Source organism: Odontomachus brunneus, unplaced genomic scaffold (assembly GCF_010583005.1).
Source record: "Odontomachus brunneus isolate Ranch 3 - 2012 unplaced genomic scaffold, Obru_v1 Obru_scaffold_007, whole genome shotgun sequence".
NCBI classification, from domain to species: Eukaryota; Metazoa; Arthropoda; class Insecta; order Hymenoptera; family Formicidae; genus Odontomachus; species Odontomachus brunneus.
Genome location: NW_022639457.1, coordinates 1,067,657 through 1,085,832, shown reverse-complemented (window position 1 = coordinate 1,085,832; position 18,176 = coordinate 1,067,657). Strand labels below are relative to the sequence as shown.

The following is an 18,176-nucleotide window of genomic DNA, read 5'->3' as shown; positions in this document are numbered from 1 at the left end:
TTTTTTATATCTCTATTATTTTCCTTATCATTTCATAGTAATATTACATCGATCTGGATAGAGAATCATAATATTCATTTTAAATGAATAAGAATGACATGATTTTTGTTATTATTTACAGACGCCAATAAGAAAAGATTCTGTATCTTCTAGTTTGAGTACAAGTAGAGCACCAAGTGCAACATCATACGTTTCGTCCACAGCATTATCGCATACTTTAGAAAATGGTGATACATCTACGTCTCATGAAATTGCGAAGGTAACACGTTCGTGTCTGGTACTTTCGATAATTTTTTTTTAATAAAGTATGACTGCTTTGATTTTAATACGCTGTATCTTACAGACGAGAAAGATCCCCGAACCTTTAGCAACTATAAAAACGAACAGTGAACCTATGGTACCTGTTCTTGTTCATACAACATTAATACGAGATCAAAATGGGCTCGGATTCAGTATTTCTGGCGGAGAAGGCACATCTAAGAATAATAGCGATGTAAGCATTTTTTTTCTTTGTAATACAAGCTTCTTAATACTATTTTATCTACTTATATATCCATATAACCACATATATCTATATTTATATTTTCGACGTTTTTAGACAATAACCATCTCTAGAATAACAGATGGCGGAGTTGCCCAAAAAGATGGCAAGCTATTAGTTGGAGACAAAGTGATATCCGTGAGTATATTTTTACCGAATTTGTTAAGTTTATATTTTCAAATGAAAAAATTCAATTTTTATATTTATCGAAACCTGCGCGCTCTCTCTCTCTCTCTCTCTCTCTCTCTCTCTCTCTCTCTCTCTATCTATCTATCTATCTATCTATCTCTATCTGTAATATCAATCGCACAAGTTAAATAATCGTAACTTGCAGATTAATGGAGTAGAAATGAGAGGAGCAAAACACGAGCAAGCAGTGGCTTTACTTACCGGCTTGGAAAGATTTGTTCGATTGGTAGTCGAACGGGAAATACCGCTTTCTCAAGCGAATCCTGCCAATGTCGTAACTCCTTCCGAAAAATCGCCACGTGTTATAGGTGCACCCAAACCTTATACAGGGCTGTACAATGCTAACAGCTATATGGCAAACAGACCCGGATACGGTGGATACCGTCGCTCCATAGACGCCGATAAAGCTTTGTCGCCCAGTCCTACATCAAAGACGCCGCCGCCACCACCGCCGCCGCCAATGTTACCCGTAAAATCCGATGTTAACGACACGCCCAAGATGAATGGCGTAACCGAGTCGGGCAGCGCCTTGAAGAATGTTTCGCCAATATCCCCTAACCCGACAATTAATCAAGCATATCCGCAGCCTGCTCCGCGACATAGTGTTTCGCAGATGACACCTCCCGCACCTACGAACAACGTCGGTTCCGCAGGAACGACTCCCGGCGTAGAATCCTCACAGAGACCAGCGTCTCCGCAGGAAGACATACAGGTACCGAAGCCAATCACCAACGAGGAATTTCAGGCTATGATACCCGCTCATTTCCTTCGACCCCCAACATCCTCGCCTTCACCAGACTCCCATCAGGGCCCTATTGTGACAGTGACGATAAAGCAGCCCGATAATTTGCCTGGAGACGTTAACTTTCCTCCAGCTCCTACCACCCTTGGTAAAGTTACTGAAACCATCACAAAGAGCACGCTCACCGAGACCGTCGTAACTCGAGTGACCGACAACCAGTTGGTGCAACCACTTATTATCGAGGTATGTGCCTGGTAGTTAGATGCATCAAATATATGCACATTTGTATTGACATGATCCTTTTCTATCCTTGTATAGAAACTTTCATTATATTTCATCATTTTTCTCATTTTCATAAGTTTTTACGTTGATTTCGAATCGTATCACACGCACTTGTCATCACGAATTTATTTCTCAAGTTTAAGAACAAATTGAGAAAACTACTATTGCACTTGATTTTATTTTTTATATGTGTGCGTACATAAATAAGAAAATAATTTTTACACGCGTTTATATATATATATGCACTTTCACAAATAAGAGAAAAATAGTGAAAAAAAATGTACTAATCTCTCCTCATCTATATTTGTTCAATAATATTTTGGCTTTTCACTTCTAGCTTATTTCCATGCTACGATGATAATTATAACTCTAAAGCAATCGTACGCTTTAATTTCGGTCAAATATACAGAAAAGTATATATATTCCAAATTACACAGAAATTATTTCTTAATATTAATTAAAATGTATATTTTTATATCTTTGAATCTTTCTTTTAATATTTTATGTTTGTTTTACTTTTAACGCAGAAAATAGTTAAAAATATAACTGGAAAAAATTATTTCATATCTTCATTGTTTTTATATATCATTCATCCTTCCCTACTATTTAAACCTGATCTTGTCCAAGTCATAATTGTCTCGTACATAATTAGATACACAATTGAGAAATATTTAAGCAAATATTCGCGCAAAGTTGCAACCTAAAAAGAACGAATATAAAAGAATTATATGCTCTAAAAAAATTTTAGTCTACTTTGCAGTTGTTCTCTCTGCATGTTTAAATATATTTATATTATAATTACTTTTTATATGTACGTGAATATTTGTGCTGAGCTATATTTCTTTTGTGTCTAGTTTTACATATTTTCCGTAAATTGATCGAAAAAATATTCAATAAACTAATCTAAACAAAAAAATATATATATTAACGATGGCTTTAGTTAGAATCAATTTAACTATCGATGGACTATCATAAACACGTTGCTTATCCTCTGGCATGGAAATAGGTAAGTAGTGTAGACTTGTTTGTCATCCTATATCATCTTAATGAGCAGAAATAAGTAAAGCCGTCTTCGCTGTAATTTTACTTTAATATAATTTACGTCGATGTGTATATTCGCTATCTTATGTTATATTTCTTATGTCCTGAAAATTCTCTTCTAAGCTCTTATTATTCCATTAATACTTTTGGCATCTTATAATATTGAGAGCTTTGTTCAAATGTATAATCAATTTAGTGATTATTGCGTTTAGGATGTTGTCCTTGTGAAAGAAGGCTCTTTGGGCTTCAGTATCATAGGAGGGACAGATCATTCGTGTACTCCATTCGGTGCGAAGGAACCTGGAATTTTTATATCTCACGTAAGTTTTTATAGTTTCTTTTTAATTTAAAATTTTATTTGTTTCGTATATTTATTTTTGTACAAATATATTAGGTTGTTCCTGGTGGTATAGCAGCCAAATCTGGTAAATTAAGAATGGGTGATAGGATACTAAAGGTAAATGGTACTGATGTGACCAAGGCTACTCATCAAGAAGCGGTAATGGAACTTCTAAGACCAGGGGATCAAATTGTGCTTACCATTCAACATGATCCGCTTCCAGAGTGTTATCAGGTAAATATTATGCAATAGCATTGAACACAATATCGCTATTAAACAGCTGTTTAAGTTAGTGATGCTTATAGATCTATAAGTTTACAATATATATTAAATATAAAGATATTTTATATCACGTTTTACACACGTATGCATATATTATATAGTTAGTATATTCTTTTCATCACTTAGCAAACTGATTTTACTTTCATATTATATATAATATGGATATATTTTATATTATATATAATGATCTGTGATTATACATTCTTTGGAATATATAAATATAGTATAGTACTATATTATTTCTTAAATATTCGCTCAGAATGTGACACACAATAAATTAGTAAAGTGATTTTCTACAATCTTTAGATCACTACTCACAGTTATGTTGCAAATATATGCACATTTAACAAAGCGTTTCTTAGAAAAAAATCATTATATAACTGTTTTATGCTTAGAACTTTAGGCACTCTACTCAACAAGTGAGATACTCTTCAGAAGCATTTCTTTCTGCGTGTTCTGTTAACATTTTTTTCTTAAAGAATGCTTGTTAGTTGCAAACATAATGGCACTCGGTGCTTTTACGTGTGATTATTTCCTTACCTAATGCGGTTTTTTTTTTTATAATTTGCCCCACAAGCTGGTCGAAATAGAGTACATCCCTGTGACAGTAAGTACTCGATGCATTTGACCCGTAACTTTACGTTCTCATTTATGCTTGTTCCTACACCAAGGCTGCAAACTTCATTATTAAGTTACGAATGACTCGCTTTTGCTTATGCTGATCTTCTGTTATTTTAATTTATTATATTTTGTTCCCCATAGCTTTTTGTGCTTTGTGTCATGCTATTATATTTAGTATTATTAAATATCGAATAAGACGGTTTCTTCTCTAGAAAAATTTAGTTGGACCTTGTCTATTTTTGCAATCTTTTAAGTGTCAATGTTCAAGATATCATTTTTGCCAATCCCTCGATTTACAGTGTTAAATTTTTCTCTTATCTCGCCCGTAAATTTTTAAACACCATTAAAAATACATAAATAGATGTCAATCGTCTTTAAGTGTAAATAAATTATTTTCTAATACAGATATAGAATACATATAGTTTTAAAAAGAAAAGATGTAACAATAATATTTGTAGTTTTGTAATATCCTTTCTTTCCCTGATTCTGTACAAAAGTTTGAGGTAAAAGATCGGTAATGTCTTATCAAGAAAATTGATTTACCTTGTTTTAGGAATTAGTAATAATAAAGGAAGCAGGAGAAAAGCTTGGTATGCACATTAAAGGAGGACTCAGAGGGCAGAAAGGCAATCCTCTCGATCACACCGATGAGGGTGTTTTTATATCGAAAATTAATACTGGTGGTGCAGCCAAGAGAGACGGGCGATTAAGGGTAAACGCATTTGTAATATTCGCGTATTATTTATTCTTTTAATTCAATATATTTATGCTTAAACATCAACGTATTTTTTTAATAGGTTGGTATGAGGCTACTAGAGGTCAATGGCACATCGTTACTAGGTGCAACTCATCAAGAAGCCGTAAACATTCTTCGGTGCTCGGGAAATACGATCACATTAGTTGTATGTAAAGGTTACGATAAAAGCGAAGTTGAACCGATATTACCGTTATCCGACGGTAGAGATTCTAAAGAAGCTAAAGTGCCCCACGAGTTAAGAGATCCAGCCGCGGATGGCAATAAATCTCTGTCGCAAAGTGTATCTAGTTTAGACCGTGACGACGAGGAAGCTGCAACACTCAGGCAGGAACAAGAAATGAAGGCTGAACTTGTTGCTTGGGAGCAAGAAGAACGAGAACGTGCATTAGTAGAACAAAGAGAAAAATCCACGCCTGAGAAAGTAAGACTTATTCGATTGATCTGTACATAATATTTTATAGGCTTATATTTTTCATTAATTTTGGAAATTTATAGCATATATTTCTATTTCTTTTCTGACGTCATAAATTAAGATAACCGTAACAAAAAGCCAGGATACTTTGAATTTTAACTGATTAAAATAATTGCGAGACGCATTATTACAAATATAAAATTATATACATTATAATAATTCTTATAATTTTGTGCTTTGATATAGGTATTAGATGTCGTACGAGCAGCAGAATCATTAGTAAGCAAATCGAACAGTCCTGTCGACATGGTACCGCCAAAATCACCTGGGGGTACCAAAGATCTCAAAACTACCACTATCGTTATGAGCAAACACACGTTAGCACCTCAGAATCCTAATGTAAGTATTATATTAGCCATTATTTTCTTTAAATCACTCTATATCTCATACTTCTTAAAGTATAACCAACTTGAAAACACATATAGTTTACAGAGTGTCCCGCAACTACCGTCACTCACTTCAGTCATTCTTTAAACAATTTTTTCCTTAAGAAATGTACTTCTCTTTTAGAGAAAATATTCGATACTACGTTTTATTGACTTTTTATACATTAATTTTAAGTTGATTTTATAAGATTAATTTGTTAAAGATGTCTTTCTATGTGTTTTTATATATTTATATTTTATTTTTTATAAATTTTTGGGTTTATATTTTTTAACAATTAAAATTGACGTTAAAATAATGATATCTTTTTTCTATTTGAGTCTATAGTATTCGCAATTTTCTAATGTTGATGGTAGTGTCGGAATACTTTGTATATATGAACATATTATTGGAAATAAAAATGATATAATAGGTGACAAAAATTATTATTATAACTTACATGTAAGCAGAAAATATTTACAACTTTTTTTTATTATAATGTTGCATGTATCATAATTTTAACTTTAATAACTTGTTAGTTAGTTTTTAATACATAGATAATCCATGCATCCTTTTTTTTTTATAATTGGCGTTGTTTTCTTTTGTTTGCTTTGCATGGCTTTCTCTCTCTCAACACGATTATTACATAATTTATACTTCTTTTATCCAATATTGCCGATTTGTGAAAAAAATACGGATATATACGATATTTCTTGTCATTAGGTAAAAATTTTGAAATCTAGGGGAAACGTAAATTATTGTACAGCATTTTTTTTTATAGAAACTAAATATTTTCGATCTTTGAAGTTTTTAGCCGGACATAACCAGACTTACCAGCCAATCGTTTTATTTAGGAAATTTTAATCCCTTACTATATGTAGCGATTTTTCTTTGATCGTTACATATAAAACGCATACGAGATACACATGCAGCCGTATACGCGTAAGCGCACTTGTAGAGTTCTTCATAAAAATTTAAAGAAACAGAGTAAAAGATAGAGAAAAAGTATGGAAGTTTTTCGATATCTTAACTTATTTTGAAAAAAATGTATAATATTCCACTTATACTTTTCACAAAATTGTACATCTAAATTATCTTCGCCCGTCGTTAAAGAACATATTTTATCGCTACGCCAGGAGTTTTATTATAGCCGGCGGCGTCGGCGTATTCCTAGTTTTCAAGTAAAAGAGTATTATTCCAATTAGAAGGTGGCTCAATACATAAAATATCAATATGAAAGTACATTTCAAATGAGAGGGAACTGAGTCGTTCTCGTACAAATTTTCACTAAACTCGACTTGGCATTATCTCTCCAAGCTTCTGACTATTCGACATAAACTTATTTGCATTTTTGCATTTACGTTTCCTACGCGACAGGAGTTCTGTATCGAACTACATGGAATTATTCATAAATTACTCTACTCTGTCATCGTGTAAATACGATCTGTTAAATGATTTCACTATAGGTACCCTTACGTGGTGCATGAAATGTACAATTGTCGATGTGTTTAGCGTCGCATGCTCTCCTGAGCGCCGAAAAGAGAGAGATGTTTCACATGTTTACAGACAGTGGAAGATGATAGTGCTACTTTGGCTGCCCTCTAACAGGAGTGAGTCGTTCGTCTTTCTACTCATTTTCCCTGTGTCTGCGTCCATGCCTCTGATTCCGCGGGACTGTGCCATAATAAAATATTCTAAGAGTTACTACAGCATTAAACTCGGCATATAAATCACTGTTTGTTGCGTTTTTATATGTCCACAGAAGTGTTATACGGCATAGTTATTGTTACTCCATTTGTTACTGATACTGCCATTACAATATTAAGTATTAATCGAGAGTACGCTAATGGCTGATGGTTAAAAGTCCGCAATTAATTATTTGCTTTGATAAAAGTGGGGTTTCGGATCACACAATACATAAACGTATGATATCTTGCCCGACTAGGCATTGATCGTATATACGATATATATACACGTATACAAAACTCGTTTTTTTTCGTTCATAGGAGGATAATAAGGGAAAATATTTCTGTGATAGATAGATAAAAGAATTGTAATGCAAAATCTTCCTAACGAGATTTTTTTAGTAATATTTTATACATTAATTCTTAGAACTTATTTGCGCTAAATTCATGCGATACATATGAAATATGGTTACCACAATTAATCTTAATTAACTTGATTGTGGTTTTTCTCAACTACAGAATGAATGACTCTAAAAATAGATGATTTGTGATACGTGAATTGACAAATTTTTTAATATAATAAGAATCTATATGTATGCAAGTTTTTAAGAGCTTTCAGTTTATAGTTTCATTCTTATTTTTTACTATAATCCTAAATCAATAGTTTAATAATTCAAGCAGAATTTTTAATTATATACTTGATATAAAGCGTTACATATCTACGCGTCTACGTTCTCTAATCATATATAACAAAATAACTATAAAAATGGATACAGCATAATTTAAATTGCCGTCAATTTTGCAAGAGATACTTTATGAATGTTCTAGTTAAAGCACACTGGTTCTGTATTACATTTGGCTAAATGCTTTAAAAGAGCATATAATATTTTCTACACGAAATCCTTTATTGATAATGACGTATTTGTAAAAAAAAAGTAAAAGAAAATAATATTCTATGACCACGTGATATTCTTCATAACACGTCTATAAAAAGAAATTGCAGATAATTGTTTTATACCTTGCTGTTAAGATGTGGGCAAATATTAAATTTACTCTAACAAGGCATTGTAATATAACGCGTTATAAGAGAATTAGAATATATAATTCCGAGATAAATAAATTATATATATAAAGAATATACATATATACATATGTACGTATGAATGTGTGCATATATGTATATATATATGTACGTATGTATATATGTATGTATATATGTATATACATATATTTCCTAGTTGCATATTTCCTAGTTGAATTACCGTCTATATACCATTGTTAATTTTAAAGAAGCGCACAATGCGATTATTACTTACTATTGCACAATTTCATTAATCATCAACTGATCATTACATATATATGTCAGAAAGTATCACGGTATGTCGCGTTTTTATAATTTCTTCTTGTATATTGGAGTTGATCTTTTTCGGCTAAATTTTGATAAATCGCATATTTTTCGGTATTTTACTTTTAATATGAAATATCTTGATTATTATCAAAATTTATATTGTTAAAAAAATCAGCGTTAAAATCTGATTAGCGAAAAGTCCTTCATATTCGGGACTCCTGTTATTTATTTATTTAAAAAATTACGATGTCTCCATTTTCCTTCGATTTTATTCTATAAAACCATCATATTTACTGTTACCATCATATTTTGCGTGTACAGACCCTAACGAAAGAACAATAATATCTCAATCTATTAAGAGTTATAATGTTGTTGCGAATGCATTTTGAATATGGGCCTTTGACTGAGTTAGATTTTTTAATGGTCTCGATATTTAGTACATTTAGTATTACAATTAAATCATATCATCATTCAAATTTAAATTAATGTATCTATATATATACACACGCATATATATATACATATATTTTCTATAAGCATTATATATGTTCACATAACTCTAATGGACCAGATGTTTTATATATAACTACAAATTATTAGATAAGAACTAATATTTACCTAATAATCTGAAAGATGTTAATGTTGAAATTCCAGTTGATTGGCATAGGAATGAAATTTGGATGTTTTTAAGACGATTTGCCTATGCACAGAATTTTTCTGAAAGTGGTTAATAGTTATTCCTGTTGTAAGATGTATTAAGATGAGAATAGTTTTTCATAATTGTACTTAGATAGGAAAAATATAATTGGAGGGCATTATTTTATTGTAATGTAGTTTCACCTGAAATCAATTTATTATGTTGTTTCATATAGTGTCTTGCAGTGGAGGAGACTGTTGTACCGTGAAACAATTTTCACCGGATCTGTCATTTTCTTTTATACCTCTCTATTTTTTGTTTCAATCCTTAATAATTAATCCTTGAATATGCGTAATATTTTCTCCGTTGTTCTCTAACGCTATCTTAAGATAGCACACATTTCCTATCGTTATTATGAGCTAGATCTTTTTTAAATATTGAAGATTGTTTCGAAGGAAAAATGCCCGTGTACCTATGTCTCTGTGCAAACTTACACTTAAATCTTGCACGAATATAAAGAATAAAGCAATAAGAGCGATTAAAACCGAATGGAATTCTTAAAAAGAATTCCTTTAACAAATAGTTTAAACATTTTTGTGGAAAGATTATAAAGTTCCAGGCGAGATGAAACACAGCCACACAGTTATTCTACAGGGTATATAATATAAATGCATAATAATATTTAGTCCATATTTAGTCCAACGAGTGATCTCGCAGAGTAGAGTGAGACGAGTAAAAAATTACCGGGTGTCCCTGGGTACTCGAGGCATACACGACAGTCTCCACTACGTCGATACGTACGATGGATAGGGTACAAATATAGGATAGCCTTACATAAAATGAAAGAACGTGTTTAACGTGTTGACCATGTGTTTATAACTTAAATTATGCGCGAGGTTGCATGATTTATTGCAATAATAGTACAATTGAAAGAAATACTATTGAACGTATATATATACATATGATCATGATGCAAATAATTCGACAAATAAGTTTGAAGTTCTTGTTTGAATTCCACATAGATTTTGTATGACACACACATACACATGTAGCATTCGAAATAAATCTGTTTTAAAATATAACATATATTCAACTTTTTTAGAGAAATCTGCATTAGTTATCAACTAGATTGGTGGTTCAACTACCAGTGAATTAATTAGCGCTTGACTCTATCATATTTGATAATAAGCTGAATGTTTATTGTGGATTGTCCTTTTATTACGATTTTTTTGTACAGTTATTTTTAAGCAATATAAACAACGTCTCACCTCCATCGTGTTGATCGTTAATGTAATACTTTCTTCGAAATTCGTAAGAAAATCCTTCAAATGTTAATGCAATGGTGGTGAAACAATTAGTATTGTCGTGTGTTCTTATTATGATTTATAATAATAAAATAGTTTTGTGTGTTGTCGGTTGCTTCGCACGTGATGAAGAATTACTTCTCGATATGTATATTTTGATTTCGCTCTATATTGCATTTTATTTAATTGATATAATTTGACTAATACAATTTTCCATGTTATTTACCCAGTCAAGAACGAATAAGACAGCTGGAACGTCTAAGGACTTTTCTTCGTCAAAGTCATCCACGCTACCTACTCCTGCTAAAGCAGCGAGTTTCGAACGCTCTACCTCTATGCAAACCTTACCTTCTCCGACGAAGAAAAAGTCTTTGTCGAAACGCAGTATCACGTTTGCCGACCTGCCGCCGTCTTTAAAAGAGAGCTCGAACTGCATTGCTTATCCGTCCCGTGTTGAATCTGCGTCGCCTACGATCGAGCGGCAAATTCAGTCGTTGCAGGATACATTTATTACTTCCCCTCCGCGAGTTGCGTCCTACGAAAAACCTGCACACGCACGTTTCCGACTTCCTCCGACGCCTTTAACTGCTCCCGAATGCAGTGGAAATCTTGATACTTCGGCTTCCTTTAGCAAACGACAGATAGCACGTTCTGTTGATGGCAAGTTTCAGGTTGAGGTGGGTTTCAGAAGCATGTCTAACTACTAACATATTATTCATTATTCGAGTATATCTTATCGAATGTCAATATGCATTTTGTTGAACTAAACTTTCTTGCGTATATAATGAAACTATAACAACTCTTATGGAATGTGAGATACACTTCTTGGAATGTGCAGTATATGACATACATCATATATTATACAGTTATCTTGAATCATATTCATGTATTATTCACGTATATTTCACATGCGTATGAATATAATTCAGTGTAATATTAATTTGCGTAGGAAATTATTATTTATTATGATATTTATTAATATAAATGTTACACACACAGCAATCTCCAGCTTCATCTCCAACACCACCACTGACAAAAATGTCAGTCAGTGATAAGAAGAAGTTGTTCGAAAGTGCTATGGAAGAACATTTAAAGCCGTCCCCTAAACCAGGTGAGAATATATATTTTCCTGCACGCAAAAAGAAAGATGATAGTTTATCTAATTTGGATTAATGTTAGTTTATCTAATTTGAATTAATGTTAAAAAAAATGTTGAGCAAATAGAACTTGAAACGTTTATGAAATACATGATTTACCTTTCTAAATATTCTTAACGATTCATGATTTATTTATTCTAATATAAAGTTTATATCCTAATATAAAGTACAACACTAATTGATTTCTGATAATTTTATGTATGCGTACATACCTTTGTTACAGATAAAATATTCACCTTTTTAAGTCAAGACGAGGTAGAGAAAATGAAACAAGAGGAAGGTAAACTATTACTTGAAGATACACTTTTGAATTATCACATTTTTTTTATTTTACGTCATATAGTCCTTTTTAATACATTAATACTAGCTAGATAGTTAACTAACAAAACTACTTGTGTGTACGTTTAGCTCGATTTCGCTTTTTTTGCAATACAAAATATAATCGCAAGAAAACAATCGCTAGAAAAATACCTCACATAAATGTTGAGTATCGTCAATCATAAACTTTTATTTTAACAGAAAAGAAGATCGCAACTTTGACGCGAGATGAACTCAAGTCATGGGCACAGCTTGACGAAAACGAAGGTCTCGAAGATTTGGACACAATGGATGATCAGGATAATGGCCGACCTAAGTAAGCTCTTCACTCTTCACATTAAAATTATTTCTATTTCGATAATAATGCAAGATGCATCATGACATGCAATTTACGTGTGCATCAAGTGGCAGTATTTATCGTTTAATATAAATTATATTAAGAGAGTATGAAATTACGCAATTATATATTAAATATATATTTACGAGTAACATAAGAATTAGATAACTTGCGTAACGGATTAGGTATTATAACGGGCAGCTTCTCTAAAGTTACAAATTTATTGTTATGTTATTATTTTATATTTTTATTGACATATATATGTGATGAGACTGATTTTACAGTCCACGTAGAACAATACACAGTATTTTCGAATAAGCTTTTTTTATGTGTGTGTACAATACGTTTATAGTGATGTATATAGTTTTGTTTAACATTAGAATATATTAATTTCTATGCGTGCGTGTATATGTGTGTGGGTGTGTGCGTGCGTGCGTACGTGGCGTGTGTTGTGATGTACTAAATAGATCACGTGTTTATCACGCCTACGCAAACACGTTGGTGAAGTTTTCCTTTCGTCTTTCCCAAGCTGGTCGGTGAGATTCAGGACACGTTTGCTTCTTGAATTTTGGTGTAGCATATACACGATTGTTTATCGCAATCAGTGTTCTTAATTAACGTCGTATTCGCAAGATAATCGCTGTACAAGATCCCAACATACTCAAATATTCATCTTCCGGGAAAAAGCTTCACCAACGTCCGACATTTATGATTTAATTGTGTTTTGCATGATTCCTGATACTATACATTTATTTGCACCTTTATTTGCTGCCGACAATGAGTTCCGGATGCGAATCCGCACCAGCTTTTACACGCTCTTACGCTGTATATTCACGCCTATGCATACTAGGTTTTGGTTTACGCGGTGAACCTTCTGTATCGGATTTTTGTTACACACGAGACAAATATGAGAGTTTTATGCAGATGAAATCTGTAACAGATTCAAGATAAAATGAAACGCCAATAAGAATGTAGTTTGCGAAACATTTCTCGAGCTCTCATTTTTACGAGTATCTTGGAATATTTCCTTGCCTGACTTCCTAGGCTAAATAATGTTTCAGTTAGATTCAACGTCAAGTGTCTTGTGTCGAAACGTCCATGTCGTTTGTCTCAACGCTAGTACATAACGTGAAAGATACTCCTGTATTTTAATAGCGGCGCTCGCATAAACTGTCTCATCGGTATTTGAAGAAAAAAATGAATTCACTACAAATTGCCACGAACGATCTGAATAGACTGAATAAGAGAAAAGGGAAACTAATTTTATGTCGCTTTTGTATATTGTTCGAATAAACATTATGTCTATATAGCATATGCATAATCATTCGTCAGTATGCATGCTCGTTACCTTCCAGTAGCCGACTGAGCTCGCGAACTTCGATCCCTCTTGTCCAGAATGTTCCCAGCAGTGTGAGGACGGCGAAAGCGGAACGTCGTTTGAAAGAACGATTAATACAAGAGGTATCATCTCAATGCATTTGTTATATCTCAATTAAAATTGTATAATCGATATATTGAAGTCAATAACACTGGCTTACAGTCAGAAATCTTGCACGAATCACGACAATTATGCTCCACTCTATTCGAAACTGATCTTTTGTTCTTCGCTAACACAGGGCCTTATCTCGGACGAAGACGAGGAGCACCTTTTGAGTCCGGCGGAACAGCGAGCACTTAGAGCGGAGAAGCGCGCCGCTTGGCGACAAGCACGTCTTAAATCTCTCGAGCAGGTAAAGCTGGAGGTTGATATCTGTATACATTAGAAGCGCTAACAAATCATTATAATTAATTGCATATATCTATATTTTTGTTGATAACACGCTAATACTCTTTTTGTACTTGTAGGATGCGCTTCAGGCACAAATGGTGATCAAAAAGATGAGTGAAATAATGGACACTAATAAGCACGAAGATAGGCGTGATGCGACCGATGCGATCGATACCACGGCTGATTTTACTCACGAACAAGAGAAACCGGTCGAAGTAAGTGTTTGGAATATATCCCGAGACAAAACGTTAATTTTCGTGATCCAATTAATACGTAACGAGAGTCCTCTAGAAAGAGATTATACAATTAACCCGCAAGCTTTAATCGTGTCGGAGTTGTGTATTTAACCCGATTGTTTCACTAATTGCTGTCCTGCTCGCCTGAAGCTCTAACACAGTGTTGCATAAGAAAAAAGAGAAGAAGAAAGAGAATGATATTACTACAACGGTTGCCATTTGTCTGTCTTTTGCTATCATAGTTCGCTACGTTACGGCCGTCTAGCGCGGATTTTCCTAAGCTCGCTGTGCGCAGTAAAGTGGGTCCCCCTAAAGAGATACGCGAATCCGAGAAAGTAGTGGACGAGAAGGTCACTCGGCGTACCGAGGAATATCTAGATGAGGTGACGGGCGAACGTCGTGTACGAACCGTTGAATACGTCGAGAAGCTCATTGAGCGTCAGGTATTATTATTCCTAAAACTTGCACTAGCGTTAAAGTATACAAGTACACATTTGGTAAAGGAGCGAAGAAGAGAAGGAGAGAGAAAAAAAGAGCACGATAACAGAGATCACATCACTGTTGCAACGATTTTCTATTTCCGTGCACTGCACTTTCTCGATATTTTTTCCTTCCCCCCCCCCCTTTATATTTATACTACAGACGAACTGATGAATTTGTGGTACAAATAGTCATCCTCTGTAGATACTAGACGATAAATTATACAGAGTGTCCTAAAATTAGCTTGTCGGTCTAATTTTAGGACAATCTGTAAGTCCAGACTATCTTACGCGCGTACACATTACAAAAAGTACAGTTTTACGGGAATCATTAAAAAGATCTTCTCATTGCGCTTACAGGTATCTGTGTAGTATGTGTACCATTTGTTCAATCATTATTGTGTTTACTGTTTCAAGACTCCGTCGCTTACTTCGATGATACGTTATGCACCACCTTGAATTATGAATGTCACTTCTACTGATCTCACTAACAACTTCCTTCTGAGCTATGGGGTAATTTGGTTTACATATATTTATACATGTATTTTTAAGCTTATATAACTATCTCTATGCATCTCTATGTAACATGTGCACTATTGACTTTACCTATGTATCGTCTTCCATTAGATATGCTTTTCATTGCATGTGAGAGTGATACATAACAGAATTACCAATTGAAAGAAGGTCGAAAGGCATAGAACAAAAAATTATATGTTTTTTCCATCAATATATTCCTTTCCGTCAAAGTCTAAAGTCTAAATTATTGTTCTGTAAAGTCTGGACGGCGGAAGCAAAATGTCGCCGATGCACATACATTAATACACGCGATGGAAACTAACATAAATCGAATATGATGTTTCGTCAATATCCTAGATCTTTATATATATATATATATATATATATATATATATATATATATATATATTTATTTATTTATTTATTTATTTATTTGTGTATACAGGGTGTCCCAGATCATCTTCACAATTTCTCATGAGGTCGTAGAGCGGATTAAGATGAACACAAAAATTCTATGTCGTTTTGCAATATTCGCAATAAAAGTCGAGAAATTAATTTTTTACAATTAATTTCTCGGTTATTATTGAGAATATCGCAGAACAATATGGGACTTTTGTATTCATCCAATCCGCTCTACGTCCTTACGAGAGATTGTGAAGGTGATCTGGGACATCCTGAATTTTTTATATTTATGTTTCATAGACACAGCAAGTTTTTTAAATTATCACTTGCACAATATATTTCACGTTCAATATATTTTACATGCAAATTCCGCGAAACAATCGTGATTGCACCGTTATATATCGCTAGAACACAGTGTGCGAAAATTTAATTTGCATTGCTGATTATAGCGTGTGCATTTTTGTGATTAGGTGGAGACTTTGAGGGAGAAAATTATATCCCTGGAACTTAGCAACGCGGAGGACGACGTGGAAAGTATAACCGGCACCGGTGTGAGTGATGCCGAGAGCGAGAGCGAAGATATTGCGGGACACAACGCGACTGTGAGCGGTGTAGAAGAGAAAACAGATTCTCACAGCACGGCCGACGCGACCGAAGTGGCTTCTGCCAAGGTAAATGCGAATATCACGGTTGCATCTACGAAGAAAAAGAAACGGAAGCGATCGAAGAAAGGTCGCCATTGACAACAGATGCGCATTTTAACGAGTAGATGTAAAGCATTGATGTTAAATATATTCGGTAAGAATCGGCGGAGCTTTTACTACTTTAATATCTGGCAATTACACGAATCGATCGTGTATCGTTCTACTTAGGTATGCACACATACACACATACATGCATACATACACGTATAGAAATAAAATCGTTCATTTATATAAATATACATACACACATATGTGTATATTTGAGAATACAAGAATTGAACGTTTCGAATATATCGGTACGCATTATCGTGATGTAACGACGTACCTGCGTTTTCTTTTTCCTTTTTTTATATATATATAATATACACAAGTAGCACATCCTTGATTCTATATAAACTCTACGCGGACGTATTATATATTTAATGAAAAAATAAGAGACATTTGTAATAAGACTTTTTGATCCTTCGGATACGTTCGGATACGTTCAACATCTTTAGAATTGTGTGTAGCTCTACCATTTGTATTATATCCTGCATACATATATGTATGCATCGAATGCAGTTCTATGAATCCGATGTATGTAATGAATTTTAATGTTAAATTTTTAATGTTTAACATCGTGTTACTGCATTTCTTCGTACATCATTGTCAATTATGTTGTTGGATCGCGTCTTCACTCGGAATTTTACTAACTTTGAAATTCATAGATATTTGATATTTTATAAAAAAATAAAACAAATTTAAAAAATAAGTAAATCATTAATATTTGTGTAAAAAAATAATAGCAGGACACGATAGATTTAAATTGCGAGGCGGATCTTTGAGAAGGTCGCTTACTCTTGATTCCAATATCTTTATTTTTGGGTAAATAATAGCAAAATATAGGGCATCTCCAAGGATCTATATATTTGTAATATTTTGCCATATCATTTTTACACAGTAGCTAGGTATCTACACACAACAGAAATATTAATGAAGAAAAAGATGTTAAAGTTAATATACCAACGAGGAATCGTTGAACGTGATTGCATTTCTTATACGCATGGTGATCATGCACTTCCGTTTTTCCGTCTGAAAATATATTTATAGTAATTTTATTAAAAAAAAAAAGAATACATTTTAAGACGTGATAAGATTATATAGTTACAATGTTATATACATAAGGCTCTTACAACTACGTTTTATATAATGTGTGCATTATAACGTCCATTCTCTTATACTGCACTTATTTATGTCCATTGCGACAAAAAAAAAGTATTTTAAAATTATTTCTATAATTATTTTGATAATATCTTGTAAATTACATTATAAATAATTAGTGAGCAGTGGCGATGTTTCAATTGTACATCTTAAGTTGGTCGGTGGCCCATCATATTATTTATAAGTTATTTTATTTATTTGATTTTTTAAATATACGATTTACGCGAAGATATATTCTAATCTGCGCATTCATTTGTTTTATTTGAGTAAAAGCAAATCTATATGATTCAAGAGTAAAAAGAATGTCAAGTTTTAATTTTAATGCGTATTATTAACATCGAGGAGCCACTATAAAATCGAGCAAATATAAATTATCATAATTATAGTTCGGTGGTTTCGATGTTTAACCAGAAGGTATTACATCTGTGAATGTAGTATATTTAATATGCGCTTGA

At 33.1% G+C, this 18,176-nt stretch overlaps 1 protein-coding gene across 3 annotated transcripts in view; it reads left to right on the top strand.

Moving 5' to 3' along the window:
• Positions 1-18,168, top strand: part of LOC116854067 (protein lap4) — a 28,993-nt gene extending 10,825 nt beyond the window's left edge. For 2 of the 3 annotated variants that reach the window (XM_032835588.1, XM_032835590.1), the window contains 19 exons: positions 122-259; positions 344-493; positions 599-679; positions 876-1,715; positions 3,008-3,115; positions 3,190-3,369; positions 3,995-4,024; positions 4,592-4,750; positions 4,836-5,216; positions 5,454-5,606; positions 10,835-11,281; positions 11,604-11,715; positions 11,985-12,041; positions 12,281-12,395; positions 13,772-13,877; positions 14,033-14,146; positions 14,262-14,399; positions 14,663-14,863; positions 16,288-18,168. In XM_032835588.1, the coding sequence (XP_032691479.1) occupies positions 122-259; positions 344-493; positions 599-679; positions 876-1,715; positions 3,008-3,115; positions 3,190-3,369; positions 3,995-4,024; positions 4,592-4,750; positions 4,836-5,216; positions 5,454-5,606; positions 10,835-11,281; positions 11,604-11,715; positions 11,985-12,041; positions 12,281-12,395; positions 13,772-13,877; positions 14,033-14,146; positions 14,262-14,399; positions 14,663-14,863; positions 16,288-16,560 (3,783 nt within the window). In that variant the 3' untranslated portion in view covers positions 16,561-18,168. The remainder of the gene's footprint in view (positions 1-121; positions 260-343; positions 494-598; positions 680-875; positions 1,716-3,007; positions 3,116-3,189; positions 3,370-3,994; positions 4,025-4,591; positions 4,751-4,835; positions 5,217-5,453; positions 5,607-10,834; positions 11,282-11,603; positions 11,716-11,984; positions 12,042-12,280; positions 12,396-13,771; positions 13,878-14,032; positions 14,147-14,261; positions 14,400-14,662; positions 14,864-16,287) is intronic. The other variant, XM_032835589.1, reaches the window with a different exon arrangement.
• Positions 18,169-18,176: the final 8 nt, after the last annotated feature.